At 40.0% G+C, this 26,225-nt stretch overlaps 2 protein-coding genes across 5 annotated transcripts in view; both read left to right on the top strand.

Annotated features, from left to right (window-relative positions):
- The window catches only part of LOC131192048 (nuclear cap-binding protein subunit 1), a 31,433-nt gene extending 16,554 nt beyond the window's left edge, over nt 1-14,879 (top strand). For all 4 annotated transcript variants that reach the window (XM_058170819.1, XM_058170820.1, XM_058170821.1 and 1 more), the window contains 12 exons: nt 105-169; nt 1,049-1,111; nt 2,716-2,790; nt 3,637-3,740; nt 4,425-4,547; nt 5,094-5,196; nt 6,589-6,682; nt 7,017-7,120; nt 7,487-7,601; nt 8,147-8,269; nt 13,350-13,463; nt 14,447-14,879. In XM_058170819.1, coding sequence (XP_058026802.1) covers nt 105-169; nt 1,049-1,111; nt 2,716-2,790; nt 3,637-3,740; nt 4,425-4,547; nt 5,094-5,196; nt 6,589-6,682; nt 7,017-7,120; nt 7,487-7,601; nt 8,147-8,269; nt 13,350-13,463; nt 14,447-14,560 — 1,197 coding nt within the window. In that variant the 3' untranslated portion in view covers nt 14,561-14,879. The remainder of the gene's footprint in view (nt 1-104; nt 170-1,048; nt 1,112-2,715; nt 2,791-3,636; nt 3,741-4,424; nt 4,548-5,093; nt 5,197-6,588; nt 6,683-7,016; nt 7,121-7,486; nt 7,602-8,146; nt 8,270-13,349; nt 13,464-14,446) is intronic.
- A 3,333-nt stretch (nt 14,880-18,212) lies between these two features.
- LOC131191182 (nuclear cap-binding protein subunit 1-like) overlaps nt 18,213-26,225 on the top strand; it is a 30,862-nt gene continuing 22,849 nt past the window's right edge. The window contains exons 1-7 of the mRNA XM_058169047.1: nt 18,213-18,522; nt 20,794-20,879; nt 21,776-21,876; nt 22,856-23,012; nt 23,653-23,760; nt 24,586-24,707; nt 25,374-25,443. Coding sequence (XP_058025030.1) covers nt 18,489-18,522; nt 20,794-20,879; nt 21,776-21,876; nt 22,856-23,012; nt 23,653-23,760; nt 24,586-24,707; nt 25,374-25,443 — 678 coding nt within the window. The 5' untranslated portion in view covers nt 18,213-18,488. The remainder of the gene's footprint in view (nt 18,523-20,793; nt 20,880-21,775; nt 21,877-22,855; nt 23,013-23,652; nt 23,761-24,585; nt 24,708-25,373; nt 25,444-26,225) is intronic.

Here is a 26,225-nt window from a genome sequence, read left to right as displayed (position 1 = left end):
TGCAGTTAATACCTTTTGATAACAAAAGGAATGGTCTGTTTTCAACCATATTGCAATTAAACACGATAACATAAACAATTTAAACCTTAATTTAAAAATGACAGCTTGCACAAGCTACAGAAATGCTGTACATGCGCTTAGATACAATGAATACTATCTGCATAGATCGGTGAGTAAAGACATTCTCATCTAAATTTTTTGATGACTTAGTGACTTGGGTTTCTTTAGCACAACAAAATCTGTGATAGCTATAAAATGCCTCTGCTTTTACAGGCTTTCATATTTTAGGTCATTCCTCTCATTGAATTAGTATTGCAATAAAGGATTTCTTTTATTACGTTCTTCTGAAACTTTCTTATATGGCCCTAATATCTTTTTCAAAAGGCAACTGGACTTTGTTTTTCATTGAAGACTTTTCACTTCTCATCCAAGAATCTTCTTCAGTTCTGACTTACAGTATATGGCATTCATAATCAATTAGTTAGACCTCACTGCAAAGTTAGATTGCTAATAAGAATAGGACAGTCATATTAAAATCTAGAAGGGAAGTACACAATTATTATTGGATGTAAGGCTAATTGTTTGAAAATGATTCAAAAAAGATACTTTAGAACAGCGACCCTGAACCTTTTGGGCACCAGGGACCAGTTCTGTGGAGAGAGGTTTTTCCGTGGACCAGAAGGGGCATGGTTTCCTGTGCTGCCTGCATCCCGTAGATGTGGTTTCGCTTGCTTGTGTGGCCCAGTTTCTGACATGCTGAGACCCAGTGCTGGTCCACGGACTAGAGGTTGGGGACCCTGCTTTAGAACTGCAGCACTATCAAAGCATTTGCAAAGAATGCAGATGCCTCTGAGATAACTCTTCAAATGATTATGTAAATGATTGGAAATTTTCTATCCTTTGGTTTTTAAGAATTTGCATCTACTCAGACTTGTCCACCAATAATTTTACATATTTTAATATAATGCCAGTAATAGCACTACAAAATGAAAAGGTTTTGATATAAGATATATAAGAAATTTACAGATTTTTTTTCCCTCCCATCAAGGTTTATTAATTGGTTTTCACATCATCTTAGTAATTTTGAATTCCGTTGGAGCTGGGAAGATTGGTAAGTGTTTGATTCCATATATATATATATATATATATATATATATATATATATATATATATATATATATATATATATATATATATATATATATATATATATATATATATATATATATATGATTTTGTGATAATGAGTGTTCACCCTAAAACTTCATTAATTCCTGGATGAAAGAGCCAACTTGGCTTGCATTATTAAAAAAATAGGTGGCCGTGCTGGATGGTATGGACTTAGCTATGCTAACCTCATTTCCGTGCAGCATCAAGACAGGCTCTGGAATTGAGCCTTTCTTCGATCCATAGGGATATCATATCAGTCTTCAGAAAACCTCTCTGATCTCAGGAAGCCATGAGGTGTTGTTTTTTTCCTGAGCACTATTTAGTAAGATAGACTACATCTTGCTATCTAATTCTGCTGCTCAGCTTTGTCTTTGAGCTGCCAGAAATGCTCTCAGGTATGGAGTTGGAAAAGCCCAGAGGTCCACCACTTTTAACTATTTATAGATGTTCATGGTCGTCATGTTTAAATTGCTCTGATATGTTCTGTATGGGGCTATCCTTGCACTTGATCTGGTTGCCACAATTGATCTAAATGCAGCTGACAGATTGCTATATGGGACATCTGACCATTCTCCTTTGCTGAAGCTACAATGGTATGACCTCCAAGGCCTTTAGCAATTTGGGATCCTAATACCTGTACAAGTGCCTGCACTGACAAAACAAAGCAAATCTTTATTACAGACATGAAACAGGATAGGAAGAGTGGAATACAAACAATTAATAATTTTAAAAGCTAAAAATTATAAAATATACAAACTTAATACACATTTTAAATATACACACAGTACATACATACATATATCTAAAAACATAAAGTAAGTATAAACATTATACTTACATTAAGTAAGTATATATAAAAAAGTGTCACTTCAACTGTTGTAGAATGAAGTAATCTCTGTGTGGTTGGTCACCGGGATCATCAGGGAGATCCTACTACATGTACTGAGGGCTGCAAAATGCCACCTGGCAGCCGTTCATAATGTCCTTCAGTGTATTCCTGTCCCTGCTCCAGAATGTCGTATTTTGGATGAGATTGAAATTCAGTTTTTTACCCAGGCTTGGTCTATATAAATGTATTTTCTTTTTCTTCCCTGATCTTTAAATGACAGTTTGATTTAGTATATTGTTTGATTTTAGCATATTTTTTTTATATATTTTATTACGGTTTGTATTGTAAATTGTGCAATATTTTGGCTCATAGTAAAAAGACACATAGATAGATGGTTGGATGAATTGATGGACAAGTAGAAAAATAGATAGGGTGGTAGACAGGAATACTGTTATCCCAAGTGGCAGAAAACCCTACAAAATAGTTTCATTACAAAAATATATTTTCTGATCCTTTAAATAATTGAAGATACAATTTTTTTTAAATAGTTATTGTGGATTATAAGTCAAACTCCAGTCCTGCATATACTTAGTATATTAGAAATTTTGATGTTATAAAAATCTAGAAAACTATCTTATGAACATGAAAGTATCTAGTTGCCATATAGACTTATAAGTCTTTCCTTTTCTGATTACTGTCTTTTTTTTAATATGTAGGTCAGATTCTGTTTCTGAGGATCTTGACAGACCGAGGCCTAAGTTTGTAAGAGAAGTACTGGAAAAATGCATGAGGTGAGTGAGAGATAGCAGCATTTGTATACCTACGTATTCACCATGCTATTTCCATCACTATAAGCAGTGTTATGCAAGTGCCAAAAAGAAGTAAAATAGAATAAGTAAAGAAATTAAAAACATGGAGGAATAAAAAGAAGAAAGGTTCCTGAATTATAGTTTACTGAAAACATTCCTCTTTAAAGTTAGTTTCTAAGCATCATCATTGGTTCTAGGAGTTTGGAAAAAATGATTCATTTGAGGACTAACTTAATTAGCAAAAAAATAAAATTGAAATTGCAGAAGACTAAATGCTCTTAAGATAGTTAAAATAATTTCCAGCATTTTAGAGGTTTGAATAGTTAGAGGGTTGCCCTTCCAGTTAATCAAGTTAATAGCAAGACAATATCAGGAAGATTTTTCCCCCCTAACTTTTTCTAGCACCCTTATTTGAGCACCCACATTTACAAAATGTATTTTGCTACTAATTAAAATATCTTAACTGCTAGACATTCTCTTCCACTTCTGAGAGTTGTCTTTCCCTTTTTAAGCAGAGAGATTGGCAACAAGCTTTCTTCAAACAAAGGAAAGGAAAGAAAGTAGCATCAAAATCTTCAAGGAAACTTATCATTTCCCTGTTTCTGACAAATTATAGTTCAGGCACAGTCCTAGTTCTGTGAGGAACTTTTTCTCTGCACTCAGGATCAGGATGTAGATATTAGCTTTGGGGTGCTTTACCAGTGCATGTATGTATGCCAAATTATGAGTGATTGTTTGGTTATATCTGGAGTATAATCATAATCATGTGACATAATTGCGGCAAGAACATCTTCTTATCAACCTTCTGCAAAATCTTTTTTCCCCCAGGCTTTCCTACCATCAGCGAATAATAGATATCGTTCCTGCTAGTTTTTCCGTTCTTACTCCTGCAAATCCGACATGTATTTATAAATATGAAGACGAAAGTAACAGTATGTAATAGATGATATTTATATAATTTACACTTTACCAAAAAAAAAAAAAAACTTGGACTGTGACAAGGAGCATTTGTTACTGTTGGAGGCAAATGGTATTTTGTCTTATTAAAACAGGTGGGGGATGGGGGAGGCAATAGGTATCTCCATCTAAAGAAAGTTGCTGTAGCCATGGGCAGGTATGAGATGGTGTCAATCAAGGACCCTCCAAAGCCCAGTGGTCATGATGACATGAAGGGACATTGCTTAAATGGGTGGCTTCTCTTTTGAATGACATATAAAACCCTCTAGTATTTTTATTTTTTAAATTTTTATAAGAGCCGAGGTGGCACAGTTTTTAAAATGCAATGCTGTAGGCTACTTCTGCTGACTGCTGACTGCCAGCAGTTCGAACGTCACTGGCTCAAGGTTGACTCAGCCTTCCATCCTTCCGAGGTCAGTAAAATGAGGACTCAGATGGTTGGGGGCAATATGCTGACTCTGTAAACCGCTTAGAGAAGACTGTAAAGCAGCATATAAGTGCTATTGCTGTTGCTATTCAATCTTACATATGGTCTGACATGGTTGACTTCCAAGAAAATTTAACGTGCTTTTACAATGTAAACTTGGAAAAGCTCACTTGTAAAAAAAATGCCCAGTTTTCAAAGATGGTAACTTTGCTTCTTCTATCTTCGGGTGTAGAATCTCTTCCTGGATATAACGTTGCACTCTGTTTAAGCATTGCCATTAAAAATAAAGCAAGTAATGATGAACTCTTCACCATTCTGAAGGATGTGCCCAATCTTAATCAGGAAGAAGACGATGGTAAGCCGCCTGATATTTACTGTGTGCCATTGCTAATTTCCATTTATGGAAACATTGCAAAACCTCAGGAAAGTTAGTTAGGTTTTAGTTAAATCTAGGAAATGTCTCCTGTTCTTATTTTCACACAGCAATTTGTATTAGCTAAGTAGAATTGTATTTACCTGGGACTGTTGATATCCAGCACCACTCCATACATACAAACAAGCACACTTGCCTTTGCATTTATGGTTTTTTTAAAACAGAATGACACTATAGACTCAGCATGGGAAAAGGGAGGAGCTGCAATTCAGATAGGAGGAAGAAAATGGTCACATTTTGGAGTTTCGGTTCAGTTTTATCATCTACCTTAGCATATGTCTGAAATTCACTCATTGATATATACGATTTAATTTGTCTTAATGAAATTGTAAGAAAAGCCTATTATGAAATTTCCTCACCAATTTAAAAAAAAACAAAAAAAACTAAAAATATTCAGTCCTTCTCAGCCTTTGGTGAATGCCACATTGCTTATAGGTATTCAGATGTATTTGTAACTTTGTTTTCCAGATGAAGGCTTCTCATTCAATCCTTTAAAAATAGAGGTTTTTGTCCAGACACTATTGCACTTAGCCTCAAAGTCATTCAGTCACTCTTTCAGCGCTCTGGGAAAGTAAGTATTTATCATTAAGTACATTAAATTGTCAGTGTGCTCATGTTGTTGTCATTTTATTTTTATTTGTCTTGTAACTTTATGAAAAAAAGGATAGAAGCAAGTGCATTCTGTCCTGTTCTTTATTTTTTATTCTTTTAAGAATTAGCTATCTTATTTACTTTTCTTTAACCTACTGTTTCAAATGGATTGTTTCCTGGATAGTCTCTGATCCCTGGGACCTTTATGTCTGTCTATCTGGATGAGTCTTGCATTCAGCAGCTTTCTCCTACACTACAGTGTAGACAAAAAGTTCATCAGTTCTTTCTCACCTCTTTGTGATCTGCGGCAGAACGTTGTCCCTGTGTATATTGAAGCCGAAGATACAGGCTAATAAGAATGGCCAAAGAAGGTCTGCAGGAGGAGGGAAGTAAGAAAGCTTGCTTGTCCAGAAGAACCCGCTCCCTGCATTAGATTGTAGAGTGGTGGGTAGAGCTTGGGAACAAGCAAAATTAAAAACAGCCTCTCTGAAGAAAAAGCTGTCTGGGTCCCATTATATAATGAGAGAATGTCAGCCCCATGATGTAAACCAAGCCAAGAAATCAACTCAACCGGAAGACTAAACTACTTTTGTTAAGGTTGGCAATAATAACAGAATGTTGGAAGTCTGGCTGTGCTTTATGCCCTCTGCCTCTTATGGTCCTGTCTGAGACATTTTTGCAATACTGTAGTCCTGAGAGGATAATCTTGAGGGAGAGCTGCAGCCAAGGCCATGGTCAGATAAGAAAAATCTCAGCCCAAATCAGGAATGAAATTTGAGAAAGCATCTCAAACTTGACCCTCCCTGGTTCTCTTTAGAAAATGGCAGGGAGGTAAGATTCTATTACTGTAACTCTATGACAAAAGTAGTATTAGCATTCATTTCCTTGGCATTCAAGTCTCATCTACTTTAAAGGGTTGGCACATACTTTCTGCTATGACTTGGATTAAAGCCATGGTTTTCTCTCATTGCATTGGCAACTAATTTCTCTTACCTCTGTCTTACCTATGGGGGTATGTATGTGTGTTTAATGTTGGCACTGATTTTGGGGAAGAGATGGATTCCATAATACATTTGCTGAGTATTCACAGGGTGCTGTAATGTGTAGCTAACCAAGGTAGCAGGAAGAACTGCTGTGTTACAGAGTAGCTCTTTGTCAACATGGCAATATTGCTAGTCTCTCAAACTAGAAATCCAGAGTTCAGAATGATCTTGGGAGACCATTCCACTTCTCTTTCACTCTCCCCTCCCAATCAGTTTTGCCATTTTGATCTCAGTTGAATCACAGGGGTCCATAAGAATTGATCTGTAAGAATAAGCGACATGTTCTATTCCTTAACATCCTTGGATTATGTCCTTTTTGTTTTTATAAGATTTCGAGAAGCCCTCAGAACTTTGGCTGAAAGTGATGAAGGGAAGCTTCACGTTCTTAGAGTGATGTATGAAGTATGGAAGAATCATCCTCAGGTAAGAATGAACATTTTTATCTTTCCTTCCTTCCTTCCTTCCTTCCTTCCTTCCTTCCTTCCTTCCTTCCTTCCTTCCTTCCCTGCCTGCCTGCCTGCCTGCCTGCCTGCCTGCCTGCCTGCCTGCCTTGGAAGTTATGATAAGAGGCTCTGTTAACATACATAATTATGGTCTGCACAGCTTAGGCACTGAATCTTTAGAGAGGCTGGGCTTTGAGGGCTCCTGTGTAGTTTCAGTTAACTGGGATTTCAGTCTGTAAGTTTGTGTTGAAAATTGTGCCCAGATGGCAACACACACTACTGATGAACTGAGCAAAGTTTCTGCATTTGCACAGATGATTGCTGTACTGGTGGATAAGATGATTCGAACACAGATTGTGGATTGTGCTGCAGTGGCAAACTGGATTTTTTCTCCAGAGCTATCTCATGATTTTACAAGGTAAATACTTGTAAACCAAATATTTTTTTAAAAAAAATCTCCAGATTATGCTTTAAATATTTTTCATAGACCTTGATAAGGGAAATTTTGCTTAAGTTAAAAGTATTTCCTGAAAGTAAGCAACCTTTTGTATATCTGATTGAAAATTTGCATGCTTTTTTTTTAAACAGTCCTAGAGAATTCTGATACTGAAATTTCTCCTCAGAGGGAAGAAATGGAGAGAAAGTTTCACCATTGTCCTTGTGTTTTCATCCATTTCACTCATTGCCTGAGAAAAGCTTAGATATACAAGTATATTTTTTTACTGAGAAAAATCAGAATGTGTTCTCTGAATATGAGAGTGTTCTTTGCTTTTTTTATTGCTAGATTTTATATTTGGGAGATCTTACACTCTACCATTCGTAAGATGAACAAGCATGTGATGATGATCCAAAAGGAGCTAGAAGAAGCCAAAGAAAGATTAGCCAAGCAACAGAAAAGAGTAGGTCACTTTTTTTTTCTGTTCCTGTATGAAGAAATAAGACTTAAAAGATACTTCATCAGCTATAAAAACATAAGATTTGATTTGATTTGATTTGCTGAGCTAGGCAGAGATGGGCAGCAGGATGGAAAGTCAGAGATGGTCATCCTTCTGCTGGGCCTATGGCTCAGGCATTCTTGTCTTTGGATACTTTTAATTGCTGGATAATTTTAATTTTTTGAATTCCCATGATATGGACAAGTTGCTTGATAAAATGTGATCAACTCCCCTATTTGATTGAATATAAATGATTTATATCATCAGTTTTACCTCATAGACTTGCAATATTTTTGAACAACAATACACATAAACTAAAACAATAGCTGAGACACCAAACCAATCTAGAACAAATGTGACTTTATTTGCCAGTTCAACCTACAGCAAAAAACTGTGTTGCGTGCTTTCAAGCAATTTTTTGACAATATCTGCAACACTGCCTTTTTTCCTCATCTTGATTATTTATAAAACATCTTAAAATCATTTCAATTTTAACTCTCTCCCTCCAGCGTGATGATTCTCGAAGGAATGAGAGGGAAAATTGGCCCATTGAAGAACAGATCGAACGCTTGCAAGAAAAAGTTGAATCAGCTCAAAGTGAACAAAAAAACCTTTTCCTTGTAATATTCCAGGTAAAAGCAGACATATTGATAGACCAGTGAAAAAGGCAGACTTAGATTTATTTAGCATATAGCATCAGTACATCAAAGCCAAAAGTCTACAATGTTAATACAGAGTAGTATTTTGGCTCCCTAAGATTGCTAGTTTGTTCAGTTCACACTTGCGGGCTATCCAGGGTGCACCACAGGGAGCAAACTATTTCTGTAAACTGAGTAGCTAACCGTGCTCTGCAGGAGCGGCCTTTTTTTCCTGCTGGTTTTTGCTTCTCATTTGGACCGAGCCAGCGACAGTTGATTTCTTGCTTCCTCCCACCTATTTGAGTGGTACCTATTTATTTATTTATTTTATTTATTTATTTAATTTTTATACCGCCCTTCTCCCGAAGGACTCAGGGCGGTGTACAGCCAAGATAAAACAAAACGGTACAAAAATATACAATTAAAATACAAATTAAAAAACTTATTATATAGTTGGCCTAAAAACTTTAAAAATATATAAGACTAAAAACCCCATTAAAATTAGTAATAAAGTTAAAACCAATAAAATTTAGGCCAGCCCCGCGCGAATAAATAGATGTGTTTTCAATTCGCAGCGGAAGGTCTGGAGGTCAGGTATTTGGCGTAAACCCGGGGGAAGTTCGTTCCAGAGGGTGGGAGCCCCCACAGAGAAGGATCTTCCCCTGGGGGGCGCCAGCCGACATTGCTTGGCGGACGGCACCCTGAGAAGTCCTTCTCTGTGAGAGCGCACGGGTCGGTGGGAGGCATGAGGTAACAGCAGGCAGTCCCGTAAATACCCAGGCCCTAAGCCATGGAGCGCTTTAAAGGTAGTAACCAAAACCTTAAAGCGCACCCGAAAGGCCACAGGTAGCCAGTGCAGTCTGCGCAGGAGCGGTGTTACACGGGAGCTACGCGAAGCTCCCTCTATCACCCGCGCAGCTGCATTCTGGACTAACTGAAGCCTCCGGGTGCACCTCAAGGGGAGCCCCATGTAGAGAGCATTACAATAATCCAAGCGAGAGGTAACGAGCGCATGAGTGACTGTGCACAAGGCATCCCGATCAAGGAAGGGGCGCAACTGCCGAACCAGGCGAACCTGGTGGAAGGCCCTCCTGGAGACGGCCGTCAAATGATCTTCAAACGACAGCCGTTCATCCAGGAGGACACCTAAGTTGCGCACCCTATCCTTTGGGGCCAATAACTCGCCTCCGACAGTCAGCTGCGCTGCAGCTGACTGAATCGGGGTGCCGGCATCCACAGCCACTCCGTCTTGGAGGGATTAAGCTTGAGCCTGTTTCTCCCCATCCAGACCCGTACGGCTTCCAAACACCAGGACAGCACTTCAACAGCTTCATTGGGGTGGCCCGGGGTGGAAAAGTACAGCTGAGTATCATCAGCGTACAGCTGGTATCTCACCCCAAAGCCACTGATGATCTCACCCAACGGCTTCATATAGATGTTGAACAAAAGGGGCAAGAGAATCGACCCCTGCGGCACCCCACAAGTGAGGCACCTCGCGGCCGACCTCTGCCCCCCTGTCAACACCGTCTGCGACCGGTCGGAGAGATAGGAGGAGAACCACCGATACACGGTGCCTCCCACTCCCAATCCCCACAACCGGCGCAGCAAGATACCATGGACGGTGTGGATGGTTTAGGATTTAAGACTCATGATGTGGCATTTACCCGGGGACCTTTTATTATGATATTTATCGTCCTACGGGAGATTGAACTTGCCCAAATTTTTATCATCCTATGGCGGGTCTTGATCAGGTTATCTGAATGATTGTAATATCTATGCCGGTTAGGGACGGACTTTTTCTGCCATTTTATTTGGTTATGAGATATTCGCCTATTGATCTCCTTCGACTGCGAGGTTCCCCCGCCTCGCAGGAATGGCCCTCCAAGTTATCGAGGGCTTACCTTAACGAAGGGTCTTGGGACCCAGAGAGGTGGCATGCGGCCAAGAAGAATTTGTGGGGATTTTTAAATAGATTTTTAAATAAGGGTTTTTTAAGGGGGGGGAGGGACATGACGGGTGGGGGAGACAACCCGTTGGGGAGGGATCCAGCCCCTGTGCCTGTTCGCGGCATTATGACATCTGGTCTGGAGGCAGGGGGGGAGGGTTCTGTTCCAGGATTAGAGGGCGGTTCAATCTGTACAGTAAGTGGGAGAGGCAGATATGGCGGAGGGGGGGGCCGTATCGAGTGTTGGGAGCACGTGCTCGATGTTTGAAAGCGATCACGTGCTCCGGCCCCTCAGTCCCTACCCGTTCCTCGGGCGGCCATGATCCTCAGAGCTTGGATCTTCGGTTGATGTTATGTAATGCCCAGTCCGTGGTCAATAAAGCTCCCCTGATTTGCGATCTTATTCAGGGGGAGTCCGCGGACCTTATGGGCATTACGGACACCTGGTTGGGTCCAGAGGGGGGGGTTCCCCTTGTTGAGCTGTGCCCTCCGGGTTTCCGAGCATTTCATCAACCGAGGGCCCAAGGTAGGGGTGGGGGGGTGGCGGTTGTCATTAAGGAAAATCTAGAGCCGAGGGAGGCCACTGTTCCTCAGATTGCCGGCTGTGAATCCCTCTATGTGAGGTGGGGCCATAGGAATCAGTTGGGCTTGTTGATCGTGTACCTGGCTCCTTGCTGCGTGACCACAGCCCTGCCCGAGCTGTTGGAGGTACTTGCCGATGTGGCGGTTGAGACCCCCAGACTTATAGTCATGGGGGATTTCAACCTGCCATCAGCTGGCTTGTCATCGACTGCACCTCGGGAGTTCCAGGCTTCCATGATGGCCTTGGACCTGATTCGAGTAAATGATGGCCCTATGCACATGGGAGGAGGCATGCTGGATCTAATTTATATCTCTGGACAGTGGTTAAATGATCTGGAATTAGATGATTTAGTAACAAAACCAATGTCATGGTCAAATCATTTTCTCCTTCGCCTAGACTTCCGAACCGCCACCCACCATCGCAGGGAGACGGAACCTATACGTTGGTTCCGTCCCAGGCGCCTGATGGACCCTGAGAGGTTCCTGACGGAGCTTGGGCCATTCCCTGAGGATTATTGTAATGCTCTCTACATGGGGCTCCCCTTGAAGTGCACTCGGAGGCTCCAGTTAGTCCAGAATGCAGCTGCGCGGGTGATAGAGGGAGCTACGCGTAGCTCCCACGTAACACCGCTCCTGCGCAGACTGCACTGGCTACCTGTGGCCTTTCGAGTGCGCTTTAAGGTGTTGGTTACGACCTTTAAAGCGCTCCATGGCTTAGGGCCTGGGTACTTACGGGACCGCCTGCTGTTACCACATGCCTCCCACCGACCCGTACGCTCTCACAGAGAGGGACTTCTCAGGGTGCCGTCCGCCAAACAATGCCGGCTAGCTCCCCAGGGGAAGATCCTTCTCTGTGGGGGCTCCCACACTCTGGAACGAGCTTCCCCCGAGCTTACGCCAAATACCTGACCTTCGGACATTCCATCGCGAACTGAAGACACACCTTTTTATTTGCGCGGGGCTGGCTTGAATTTGAATTTTAATTTTTAAAATTTGTAAATTTTATTAATTTTAAACGGGGTTTTTAGTTCATGGCATATTTTAATTTATTTAGGCTAATTTTAAAATAAGTTTTTTAAATTGCATTTTAATTTGTACATTGTATGTTTTATCTTGCCTGTACACCGCCCTGAGTCCTTCGGGAGAAGGGCGGTATAAAAATCAAATAAATAAAATAAATAATAAAATAAATAAATGTGGCCCACGGCTCGACTGAGGAACTAGTTGTGGCCTGGGAACAGGCCGCGGCTGGGGCCTTGGACCATGTCGTGCCTCTGCGGCCTCTGACCTGGCGTAAGTCTCGTCCGGCCCCTTGGTTTTCCAAGGGGCTGAGGGAGATGAAATGCTGGAGAGTACTTGGAGGTCCAGTCGTTCCGAAGCTGATCGGACACTAGTTAGGTCCTATTCTAGGACCTACCTAGTGGCAATGAGGGAGGCGAGGCGCTCCTACGCCTCTACCCTCATTACGTCGGCAGATAACCGCCCGGCCGCCCTGTTTCGGGTGACCCGCTCCCTCCTTCATCAGGAGGTGCGGGATGACCCTTTGCAGGGACGTGCCGAGGAGTTTAGTGGTTATCTATACGATAAAATTGCTCAGCTCCGGGATGGTCTGGACCGAAATTGGATGATCTAAGCGAGAGAGAGGAGGCACATCTTGTTGAGTCTGTTTGGGATGAGTTTGACCCTGTGGCTCCCGAGGACGTGGACAGGTTGTTGGGGAGGCTCCACGCCACCACATGTTTACTGGACCCTTGTCCTTCCTGGCTGGTACTGGCCACTCAAGAGGTGACACGAGGCTGGCTCCAGGGGATTATCAACGCTTCTCTGTTGGAAGGGGTTTTCCCTGCCGCCTTGAAAGAGGCGGTGGTGAGACCCCTCCTCAAGAAGCCCTCCCTGGACCCAGCTATTTTGGGTAATTATCGTCCAGTCTCCAACCTTCGCTTTGTTGCGAAGGTTGTAGAGAGTGCTGTGGCGCGGCAGCTACCCCAATACCTGGATGAAGCTGTCTATCTAGACCCGTTCCAGTCCGGCTTCCGACCCAGATACAGCACGGAGACAGCTTTGGTTGCGTTGGTGGATGATCTCTGGAGGGCCAGGGACAGGGGTTATTCCTCTGCCCTGGTCCTATTAGATCTCTCAGCGGCTTTTGATACCATTTTGATACCATTTTTATCTACTAGAATTTTTATGCTTTCAAAATGCTAGGTTGACAGGAGCTGAGGCAAGTGATGGGAGCTCACTCTGTCATGCAGTGCCAGGGCTTGAAATACTGGCCCCTTGCAATCTTAGAATCTTAACGTGACTTCAAAAGTCTGAAACAAAAAGTGTTTCAGCTTCATAAATTAATCTAAATTAAAATTCTGTACATTTGAATTCTGGAAATAGTAACTGGTACCACTGTTACTAATGTTGATGTTCTATATTAAATTATATCGTACTTAATTCAGAGAGGCTGTTTTCCATAAGTCTTCTAACCCCTGCTCAGAAAAAAAGTTATCTTGTCTACAAATCTAACGCCAACAATTTCACTGTTTTTATTCCTTCCAGCGTTTTATTATGATCCTAACAGAGCATCTAGTACGATGTGAAACAGGAGGGACTGATGTAATTACACCTTGGTACAAGAACTGTATAGAGAGGCTGCAGCAAATCTTCCTACAGGTAAGTCTTATAGATGTCAGATTGCATGTGGTTATTGAAAGTGAGATTATCCTGAAACAGCCTATCTGAGTATGTGCCATATTCAGATACAGAAGACAAGCCAATAAATACCTTCCTGAGATCTATTACATATTTTTCAGAGGGTAATTAGGTATCCATCTGGGTTTGCATAATTTGCATGTTGTGTATTACTAATTAAGTCACTTCCTGGATTGAATCTGGGTACTTGAAGATTTTTCCTTTCTTAAAACCTTAATGATCTAAGCAGCCATGATTTTCTGCCATTGAATTTTGGGCACTAATGTGACCACTGTTGTCTCTAAAGCCTTTAATTCTCAGGACTGCCTTTTATTAAATATGCCTCCCAATCCTTGGTCTTTTCATTGAAGATTCTAAGTAAACAATTAAATAATAAGAATAAGATTTAAATCCTCTTATCTAAAATTAGATAACATAGTCAATAGAGAGTGGTGCTGGCGCTGTTTCTGGAAAGTCCTTTCAAAAAAGCTTGCCTGAGATCGAAGTTGAGATCTTTTGATTTATTTGTAAAGGTTGTAACTGGAGATGAACTGTTGGTATTAAAAGTTTATGAATCTTATGATTTCTATTTATTTTATACAGTACTTGTATTGATTTGATGGCTTTAATTGTCCAGTGCTCTGAAAATTGCACATTAATAGTTATAAAGGAAATAATATTTGACAATGACTCTTAAACCTTTCATATCTGTGAAAAACAGTTGGCATGATGAAAACCTCCTGCTTCTAATAATTAAGGTTGTCCACCCTCTGGCAGTTCAAATCCTGGTGCTGTTTTCAGCTTCATTGACTTGAGTTGCACCTACTCTGTAGTGTATAGTGTACTTATACTATAGCTATCAAAGAGGTGGAAAATATAAAAAAGATATTATATTTTTAGGCATATAATATTTAATGTGCTACATCATTTACAAGCTTAACTGAAATGTTTTTTTGTGTCTATAGCATCATCAGATCATCCAACAGTACATGGTGACCTTGGAGAACCTTCTATTTACAGCAGAATTGGATCATCACATACTGGCTGTATTTCAGCAGTTCTGTGCACTCCAGGCCTGAGTAACTTTTTTTTTTTTTTTTTTTTTTTTGTATAGGACTTAATTTCGTCTTGTTAAGTTTAAGATGGAATCTTTGATAAGAAAGGAAAAAATCTTTTAATCTGAAAATACATTAACTGTGCTGTCCTAGATAAACTACGCAGTGCTTGAATGGGATGACTTGGGGCTTTAGGGGCCTTATGCTAGTTATGATTGCTGGGTGATTGGGATGGAATAATGCGTGGATTTCTAATTTTGAAATGGTTTGAATGTTGATGCTGCCATAGCATCTGCTTTGTTCCCTCCTATTGTTTGTATAAAAATAAAAAAAAATAGATAATAAACATAATTGGCTCTTCGCTTGCTTTTTGCATATGAACGAATTCTATCATAATGTAAAACAAATGTCAATATATATGAATTCAGATTAACTTTTCTTAATATTCCATATTCTATAAAAATGTTTATATGTTTAAATGATCAGATTTATAAAGCAGCCTAGATGACAGAAGGGGATATAACAACACTTCATTGGTTCTGTCCTTCTTGAAATTTATCAAATGTATCAAACATTCTACCTGGAATTGAACATATAATTTGTACTGCTCATTTTATATTTTAGTTGAATTAAGCAATTAAGGTTATTAAAAACTATCCAGACAAACAGCTGAAGTGGAGAAGGGGTTTCTAATATAAAGAGGTTGTTGGCGCCAGCTAAACCTATCAATCCGTAGGAGATCACTTTGTGAGAATCTGTAGTTTGGGATAAAATGGCTGAGCCCTTGATGCTCTGATCTTGCTTTTTTTTTTTTTTTGGCAAATGTTTCATTCCCAAGCTAGGTGATATGATGTAAATGTTCCCTGCCAAAGACTTGTATCTCTAAGGAGAATTGGGCAGAAAGACTTCCAGCATCATAGCCCTAAGTCCTGGTTTCCAGAGCTTTGATGGGTCTGGACAGCAGTTGCTGCTACTGAATGCCAGATTTACCTGTAATAAAGTTACCTCATTAGCATTCTGATTGTGTATGATGGGCTGACCTGGCTTGCATCGCTAAGGCCCGATTGGGCAATGAAAGGAAGACCCCTGTCTCAGAAATGTGCCCTCCTGAGTTTCAGGTATGGTATCAGTCATGATTCCAGGACAGCAACAAGAGGATGCTGGCATTGTTTGTCTCTAGTGGCTTCCAGGGCCCCTGTCCTGACATCACTTGGATGTGAAAACCTTTTTGTGAGGTTGGGCTGCTGGAATCAATGAGAACTGCTGCTCACTCACCTCCCTGCAGTATAGCAGCATCCCTGTCTGAGCTCCTGAACTCTCTGGGTTGAAGTTTTCCAGCCTTTATAGTTGTGGGTGACTCCTGCCATCTCTGGGCCTAGGGTCTGAGGCACAGAGTTTCATGGCCACCATGGCAGCCACACCTAGTCCATCTCATTCATAACCTAACCCATGGGGAATGGGTTCACACAGTAGATCTGTTTGCCTCAGGGCATTTGTGTCTGGATTTGTGGGACGTTAATAGTCTTTTGCCATGGACAGGTTACTCCTTTTGGCCCTAAAGTTCTCCACAGCAACCTCTCACAGGGAGGCAGGGCCAATTAGATCAGCCAACCCAAGGTGCATCATGGAACCAGTGTAGTTTCATATAATTTAGCAGATGCTTTCATTGCTGCTTTTAATGAGGCAATAGGGATGCTGGACCAAACTGCACCCCTTCAGACTTTCTGTGCAGGCAGATCTTATAGAGGTTTACTGAGTAGCTCTAAAAAATGAATAGACATGAGATGTCTAGAATGCTGCTTGGGGAAGACAAAGAATGAAGTCAATCAAGCATTTTGATTGACATAAGAGCTTTTGTTAGGATGTATTTTGGGTTGATAAGGAGGGAAACATTTGCAAATGTTTCATCACCAAACCAGATAATGTAATACAAATATTCCCTGCCAAAGACTTGAACCTCAAGAATAATTGGGCAGAAAGACTTCTAGCACCATAATCATTTAAACTGTATACCGCTTTATACCGGGACCTGGTTTCTGGAGATTTGATGATTCTGGATTCAGTTGCTGCTGCTTAATGCTAAGTCGACCTATAATAAAGCGCACCTCATCCACATTCTGATTATGGATCACCTTCATTAGGATGTACCTTGTTTTGATAAGGGCAGCAAAGTATACTTACTTTTCCACTCTTACTAAATCAGGAGATAGTCCTAATGGCCCTGTTTCACCTAATCAGATTCCTTTGAAATTTTGGAGCTTAAAGGTGTCAGCATTCCAGAACAACCCAACTCCAATTAAAAACTCTGAGACAAGCTTCATCTCTTAAATCTTCATTTATTGGAAAAGGAATACTGGCACATCTGGGAACCACTCCTCCAGATGCAGGAGTACCATGACCGAAAAGAATGCTATTATGTCTAACAAAACCCTCTATCATATCCCCCCTCCTACTTTCCCAAGCGCAAGAAGGTGGCAGCGTGGAAGCTTCCGAGGTTAATATGGCTTCCAAAGCTGACAACAGGTTTGTGGCTCTATTGAAGCAACATTATATCCTATAATATATATGTGGATGACTTGAAAATTGGAAGGTGTTTTTGTAACCTACAAGCAACTGCAGATACATATGAAAAGCTTTCAAGTATGTATGCAATGATAGATAGGATTGTGTATTATACAGTTAAATATATTTATTATTCAATAAATCCTTGATAAAATCATTCTTTTCTAACTGATTTTAATGTAGTATTTTACTTCTGGATGCTGCAAAAAAGAAAAAGAAAAAATTCACAGAGAATGAGATGAGCTCCACCTATCACTGAAATATTCTAACCTTGCCACTGTTCAGCAATGCATAATCCAGTATCTCAATCATCTCCACATCGTTTATGTATTTTAAATTACAAAGAAGGTATTTCAACGTTTATATTTCACGCTTCTTCCAAATCAGAATTCACTGTCCAATGTACATGGGAAAAAATGTACATGGGAAAAAATTAACCAAATAACCTTACATGATTTAGTTATTCCCCCCCCCCCCCGCCCCTCATAACAGGTATCTCCCCATAATAAGGAATCTCAGAGCGATGCATCGGGGATTGACGCTGGGTTTTGTTCCCATTTGTATATTTATTTTTATTTATTTATTTTATTTTGTCACAACAATATATGTAGGTATCATACAAAAAGATTATATAGTAAATAAACACATATATGAGTAAATATAAGGAGGTATAAGCATATATATAGGAAGAAGAAAAGAAAAAACAATATGACAGGAACGGTAGGCACGTTTGTGCGCTTAGGCACGCTCCTTATGGTCCTCTTAGGAATGGGGTGAGGTCAATAGTAGAAAGTTTTTGGATAAAGCTTTTAGGATTATGGGAAGAGACCACAGAGTCAGGTAAAGTATTCCAAGCACTGATGATTCTGTTACAGAAGTCATATTTTCTGCAATCTAGATTAAAGCGGTTGACATTAATAGGTATAGTTTATCCCTTTGTTCTTTCTTTTTAAAACCGCATCACCGGAGTTTTGCTTTCTCCCCACCTTGCACTGCCGCACCTCCCCGCGCCCAAAGAAGCACAACAACAAAGATGCACGAAACCTCCCGCCTGATAGACCGTCCCTTAGCCTTGACCTGCCCCGGAACAGCTCCATTCGCATCCTGTCCCACTCCTAGAGCTCCCTTCTGGTCTTTCCCACCACCACCACCACCCCGACCAGAGCCCACCGGAAGGACCAGCCGCCGGGCCGGAAGGTAACGAAGAGCCGAGAGGAGCAGACACGCGCCTTTTGCCGCTCGTTCGCTCGCCTCTCGCTGTGTCTGAGCAGGCGGCTTCCGGCGAGCGCCCTTCCGAGCATCGGTGGCTGCTGTCATCTGGCCGTGGCGCCGGCTGCCCCTTTCCCGCCCCGAGAGAGCCCTTCGGCCGGTCCGCCGAGAGAATCGAGCCATGTCGCGCAGGCGGCACCGGGACGAGAATGACGGTGAGAGCGGGAGGGAAGCGGAGGGTGAGATCGCCGCCAGGCCGCCTTCACCGCCAGCAGCACCAGCATCCGCACCCTTGCGCCTCCTCGTTAGAGATGCCGGAGCTCTTTGGAAAGGCAGTTTTTAATCAGGATCCCGATTTCTCTCCCGGGTGATCGGGAGAATAGTCTGAAAACATTAGTTTCAGGTGGACTAGACAAAACTTGACTAAATGTATTTGCAGGTGGCATCTGTACATTAAGCCTAATAAAGTAACTATGGCCATTTCCATACAAACACACATTAGAATAGAATAGAGTAGAATAGAATAGAATTTTTTTATTGGCCAAGTGTGATTGGACACACAAAGAATTTGTCTTGGTGCATACGCTCTCGGTGTACATAAAAGAAAAGATACGTTCGTCAAGAATTCTAAAGTACAGCACTTAATGATAGTGTTAATAACATCCCCATGTTCCAGATCTTTTGTCTTCTGCTGAAAGTTGAGCTGTGCCTTGTAGCTATAGAGTTTGACAGGTTTTCCAACCTGTAACAATGTTTAAAATTGACATTTTTAAAAATACGATCCTATTATAAATTCCCAGATTTTGTTCACACGCAGGAATTTTGTACTTTTCTTCACCATCAGTTTGGATCTGTTTAGATGAATGGAAAGAAGGAACCCGCTATTCTGAAAGATGCTTCGCCTTTTGGTAGATGATGTACATTGTTAGCATCGCAGGTGTAACTGTCCACAGTTTAATTTTGCCTATTTTAAAAACTCTGAACACAGAGACACTCTTTCTAGGTTTGAGAATTGAAGAAAGGAATAACTTTGAGCATATATATTTGGGCATTTAGAGGTTATGTTTCATACATTGGGCTCTTCCCAGTATTTGAACTGTGATTTCACATTTCCTTCTCTACACTTGGTTTTTCTGGCCTTGGTTGGGAAGAGGGAAAACTTCCACTTATGAGGGACATTGTAGGAGTATATCTGAATTTAAATTTTGTTCTCAGGTAAATGTAGGCAGTGATCAACCTGTGGTTAGCATCTGCCCCTCCACACACACACACAACCTGATATAGAAACAAATTGCAGGACTAGAAAAAGAATGAAACCATTCTGTAATGGTGGACCTCAGCTTTTTGTTTTGTTCAGTTCTCTGTTGATGTGCTAGCACAGCTGATTTTTCAAAAAAAAACCAACCCGAAGCTGAGAAAAAGAGTTGGTTTATCATTCCCCATTTAATGGTTGAGATTCAGGTGGGCCTCTGTATACTTGCAGCGCAAACATATCCCACACACCTTCCTCCTCTTTTTCCTCACAACAACAACTTTGAGGGATGAATTGGGCTAATAGAGAGTGACTGGCCCAAAGTCACTCAGCTGGCTTTCATGGCCAAGGCGAGAGTTGAACTCACTGTCTTTATTGCTCTATGAAAGGTACAGTATGTTACATTATAGCCCTTGAGCAGACAAGTCTTTTCCTCTATTGATTCTATGTAACCAAGAAGAAAAAAATATACAAATACTTATAAATCTTTATATAAAGGTGTTGTTTTCTTTTTATATTAGGAAAAGTGAAACAGAGATATTGGTCTATTGATTATCTGTGAATTCTTGGTCAGTGAACACCAGACCAGTGTAAAGAGATGAAAGATCATACAGACATCTTTTAAATTTTTGCCACTTGATTCTACTCAGATAACAACATTAGGTTATAAGTTGGACATAAAATGTGTTAGTTTTGTCTTTGGTATATTCCTTTGTAAAATTTTGCTCCGCTTTGGCCCAGTCCAGGAACTGAGCTCCCATTTCAGAAATGTGGGAATAAAAGCAAAGATCATGATGGGCATCTTTTTTCTTTCTGCCACTGGATTCAGCCAAAATAATAATATGCCTTGTGCTTTTATTTTTTTAACCTTTCTAATCTCTTCAGTTGAGGGGATTGTGGTTTAGCCTCTAAGGTCAGTTTAAAAAAAAAAAAAGAAGGGCCCCCCTTGACTTCAAAAAGATGGAAGGGAAGGATGGTTAGAATCAACATATTTTAGCCATGTTCGAAATCAACAGAATGTGATGGGGAATTTTGTTATGAGTAGATAGATATTTTTTCTAACATCAGGATCAAAAAATGTCAGTGCAGTATCTTATGGTATTTTCCTGGAATGAGTTCTGAAAATGTACATATAGATGTCACATTTTTGATATTTACTATTACAATTTCACAATATCTCCAACCATATTGGGATTTTCATTTTGGCACATGATGTTTTGTCTCGCTAAAATAGAACAAGAGCACAAGAGAAGAAGAACATCTGAAACAGTTGACGTTGCAGAGATGTTGGAAGACTTAATTAGCACATTGGGAGACAAGGTAAAACGACTAGCAGCTTCATTTTGAGATCTTTGAGGTTTCCCTGTCTGAAAATAAGATAAACACTCAAATACAAACGAGGTATCACAAATATATATATATTTAGAAATGGGATAAGGTGACTGTGTCATTTTTGGTATTTTTTAAAAAAGAGTTTTCTCCTTTACATACTATCCATCAGAGAATCTGCCTTAATAATTTCAAGGATCGTAAACAAATATTCCTTAGCAGTTAAGTGGAATGTTTGCACCGTCATTCTATAATGGGACCTTAACAATTTATATAGTCAATTACAAATGGAACCTGCAATAAAGTATTACACTACGTTTACAGTTTGTAATAATATTGTGCTAACCAGCTTTCCATGCATACCATTCCACTTACTTAATAGTAAGAAATGTTCTATGACTGCTGATCTGATCAAGTTGTCCTCATTGATTTGATAGAAAACTCTCAAGAGATCAGGATTATGGATTTTTATTACTCAGTGGCCTTGTTTACTTGCAATCCTGTCACTGCTGACCCTATCTGAAACGCTACTTAGTCCTCCTTTATCTATGTAAAGACTGAATTATTATGATGGTTTGTGTCATTGAAGAAATAAAACCAGTTTGCAGATGAGGCTGTTATTGAACAGTGTTATAGGATCATCAAGAAGAGACATTTATTTTTAACTTTCTTACATTTCCCAATTTTTTTCTATGTGTGTGTTTCAATAAAGAAATTAGGTAAGGAGCGAAAGAGAATAGCAGTAGAGTATCCTTTAATTGATAGCTTTTGGAGCTATTATAGCTGACATACTGAAAGGACATTTTAATTAGAAGTGTCTTTGTAACATATATATATATATATATATAACAATAAGATAATGACTTTCTAATATCTTATCCCCTCAGAGTTCTTCTCCTTTGGAAAGTAACGTAGATTATGTGACTAAGGTGTTGGAGGCACATCTGCCAAACTTCAAAAGCAAAATACTGAGACTCCTTTGTACAGTGTATGTATGCAAAAGATTTATGGATCTAGGTGATGATGCATTAACTGTCAAGCGCAGGAAATCAAGAGTCCAGGCAGTTCAACAGAATATAGGTTTATTAAATACTAAAGCTACCCAAGAGAATCTGAAACACTAATGGTCAAAGCCAATAGGTGGTAGATGAGAACTCAAGATGGGCTGGAGATAGATCTCTTATGGGCGAGAAGGTCCTCGAGACTGATGATGCATTTGACCCCTCCCTCAGGCTCAGCCTGGTCATCTCCTACATTAGCTACACTAAAGGCTTTTAAGTAATTACTTTTGAAAAAGGTTTCTTTTCAAAGCTCTTTGTTGGATATATTGTATGGCTACATATTTTCCCATTTAAAGAATGTTTGAAACTTGGAGACAATATGGGATAATTAGCAAGGTAACTAATTAGGAGAGTAGAGAGGAGGACAGTGTCAAAATAGGTCTCTCTTGCTGCTTGTTCAGGCTTGGTAACTGCAGTGGCGCCCTCTTAATTTAACCTGTTTTCTGTAGCTGTGCGTTGAGACGCTTATTCGCAAGTGTTAGCTTCCTCTGGAATTTTCATAAGAGCTCAAAGAAAGAATTACATTTTTGCCTGAGCTGTTGCTCATCAGATCTTCTCCTTTCAACTTTGCAAAGAACATACTGACACCTGAATCTGAAGCAATGTAAATGCTGTGATCAAAACATTGGAAGATATATTGTTACGTACACAGTAGAATGTTTCATATACATTTCTGTGTAATTTCCCACTGGGATTTGCAGTACCTAAACAGTTAAATGAAGACTTAATTGACTCTCATGTTATCTTTTTTCCAATATATAGTAGACTTGTCAAAGAAGACACTGCTTTTCAAAATTTAGGCATTCTAGGTAATTTGAAAATCACACATGGGGTAATGAGATGGCACTTGTGATTTGAGTTAATAATTGATGCTGTTTTTTCTCTCCTTTATGAAAAAAAAAACAGTGCATGTCTGCTACCACAAAAGATGACCCTTTACACAACTCTTGTTGGCTTGCTGAATGCCAGGAACTACAATTTTGGTGGCGAATTTGTAGAAGCGATGATACGTCAGCTGAAAGAATGTTTGAAAGTCAACCTGTACAATGAAGCTGTTTATTTAGTAAGTTGTTTTCATACTTTAGAAATTTTATTTAGTTTGGTTTTCAGTGTATTTGAAGAGCTCACAGTTTACCTCACAGATTGTGAAGATAAAAAATGTAATTTCGTGTGATCATTTGATACACCCATCTAAACCTTTTCACTGGCTTATTTCTTCTGACTTTGTCATAGCTGCTCTGCAGTATGAGTGGTGTGCCAGGTTTTGTGATCTAGATTTGATAGCAATAGCATTTAGGTTTATATATTGCCCCATAGCATTTTACAGCACTCTGAGCAATTTACAAAGTAAGCATTATTTGCATATTGCCCCCAACAATCTGGGTCCTTATTTTATTGACCACGGAAGGCTGGAAGGTGGTCAACCTTGAGCCCCATCAGGATCGAACTCTAGGCTGATGGCAGAGTTTGCCTGCAGTCCGGCATTTTAACTGCTGCACCACCACAGCTTCTAATAAACCAGGTTTCAGCATCTATTCAGTTGGATATTGGTCTTGGGATTCCCGTTACCCCTGTAAAAAATGCTGAAGCAGATACATCCTAGGCTTCTGCAGGGACCTTGCCTGACCTTATGAGATCTCTTGCTGATCCATGCTTTGGGGAAGCACATGACGTTGAAATGGCTGAATGCTGTCTTTCTGCAGGTGCGCTTTCTTTCTGATCTTGTGAATTGTCACGTAATAGCTGCACCCTCAATGGTAGCCATGTTTGAGAATTTCGCTAGTGTGACACAGGAGGAGGATGTACCTCAGGTAAACAACAATACATTTGCTTCACAGACAGAGAAATAAATTGCTGAAAAATGTGTTTCTGTGATCGTTTTATTTTTTGTGTGTGTGTTGTGTTTGTAAATGTGCTAAGCCTCTCTTCAGTATTATACCAAAAGCCTAAACAGTTAGCTATAAGATTTGGCTACGTGCCCTCTGGTGCTTTTGCCATTGTCTCTTGTGGCCTTCAGACAGAACGTAAGTACAACAAAACAAACTGGTATCTAAATAATGATAAGGGCAAATGGGGGCCTTACCATTGTATCCTAACTCAGGTTGCAAGTTTGCAGTCCAAAAGATCCACAACTTAGCTCCTTAAACATTTCTAAAACCTAGATTTGTAGAAAACCTTTTACTCATGCCAATTGCTGTTGATGACTTACAGAAGTTTGCCATGCCCTGGCTGATTTCATTTACACCAGAGAGTAAGTGTAACATCTTAAATACAAAGAAAAGAAGCATGTGAAATAGCCTCTTGGGGGGGAAATGTAAATAATAAGAGCATCAGCATAATATAAGTAACATTTTGGCTTTTTTTGTCATATATTTTTTCATTGGTTTGTGCAGATTTAGTACCTACTCTCCTGCACACCTTTGTTTTCGAAGTATCAAAATCAACCATTCATGTGCACATATGAAACTGGCTGGGCCCTTGAAGGTTTACACCTGAAGCATCATAACGTAGAGTTAAGAGTTGTGGAATCATAAACAGTCCTTCCTGTGCGACTCAAGTATTTTACCTGATTTAGCTTTTATGGCAAGAACCAAAAGTATTTTCTGAATGCTATTGTTCATATTTTGATTTAATAGGTTCGATGTGACTGGTACGTGTATGCATTTCTGTCATCTTTACCTTGGGTGGGGAAGGAGCTCTATGAGAAAAAGGATACTGAAATGGAGCACATTTTGTCTACTGTTGAAAACTATCTGAAGTAAGAAAATGAGAGAAAACATTACTTTGCGTCATTATATGTAATAGCACATGAACGCAGAATTTGTAGACTTCATAAATTTGCAGAGAAGCGACTCATTGACTGTTAAATGTAGAGGTAATAAATAACTTCAGACTTTAAGGCTTAAATCAAGTTAATTTTGTTCCTTTTTTTCAATCATAATCACCTGACTTTACAGCATTGAAAGACTTAACAATTCTTAGTATGGAGAGAGATGCTGCAGAAGAAAAATGATAGTCCCAAAATTTGGCTGAAAGGCACATGCTCATAATTGTTTTCCATTGACTCTGAAGTCAGGATTAGAATAAATGACTGTGAATTCCTGGAAAGCAGTAGGCAAGTTTGCTGCTTAAAAAGGGATCTGAAATGATCACAGGGCAGATGAGAGTCTTTGGCTGTATGATTCTAGAAGCATCTTTCTACATGGTAGCTGAGCCAACTGTCCTCAAAACCTATAGTAGTTAAGACTCAGGTGATTGAAAGCACATACTTTTACAGCCCAGTGTTTATTTTTCCCAATGCCTCCTGCCAACTGAGATGTACCATCTGGTTTGAATAAACTGCTGTTTCTTTCAGAGTCTTTCTGATTTGAAGTGCAAACCAATTTTCAGTAATCCTTAGAATGATTGTGTTCTTTTCTGGCAGACGACGTCAGAAGACTCATGTGCCCATGCTACAAGTTTGGTCCGTTGATAAACCACATCCCCAAGAAGAGGTGAGTATGATTAGGGGCTTTGAATTCCTGTTCTCACGTCCATCTGAAGAAACGTTGGGACAAATGCGTAATGCCAGTTTTGGCTGCATGAAGTTGATGCTGTTCTAATGAGAAAGTCTTCCCAATGGCTTCCCAATTTCAATGACCCTGAAATGATTCTTAAGAAAATTGGGTAGGGTGATTTCCCATAGCACGGGAATCAGTCGGTTTGGGAACGTCCTTGAATTCCGAATATGAAAATGTCTGATGGATGTCGGTTGCCTTCCAGTATTTAGATTGCCTTTGGGCTCAGATTCAGAAAATGAAGAAGGACCACTGGCAAGAGAGGCACATCCCGAGGCCATACCTGGCGTTTGACAGCGTGCTTTGTGAAGCGCTGCAGCACTTTTTATTTTAACTTTAGAAATTCTTCTGAATAACATACGTGGTTCCAATCGAATAAAGGGAATTAGAGTTAAACATCAAGATTATAGATTAAGAGCTTTTGCAGATGACCTGGTTGTTACTGTATCTCAACCAATATACTCAGTAACTGGTTTAAAAGATATAATTGGTCAGTATGGTAAAGTATCTGGATTTAAGGTGAATCAGCAAAAGACAAAGATGATAACTAAAAATATGAATATACAACAAAAAAAAGAGTTAGAAAGAACTTCAGGTTTTGAAATCGTTAAAAAGGTTAAATATTTAGGAATATATATTACAGCTTCAAATGTTAAATTATACAAAAATAATTATGAGGTATTGTGGCAGAAGGTATGGAAAGAAATGGAGAGTTGGAA

This window comes from Ahaetulla prasina, chromosome 2, assembly GCF_028640845.1.
Source record: "Ahaetulla prasina isolate Xishuangbanna chromosome 2, ASM2864084v1, whole genome shotgun sequence".
NCBI classification, from domain to species: domain Eukaryota; kingdom Metazoa; phylum Chordata; class Lepidosauria; order Squamata; family Colubridae; genus Ahaetulla; species Ahaetulla prasina.
This window is presented reverse-complemented; position numbering and strand designations above follow the sequence as displayed.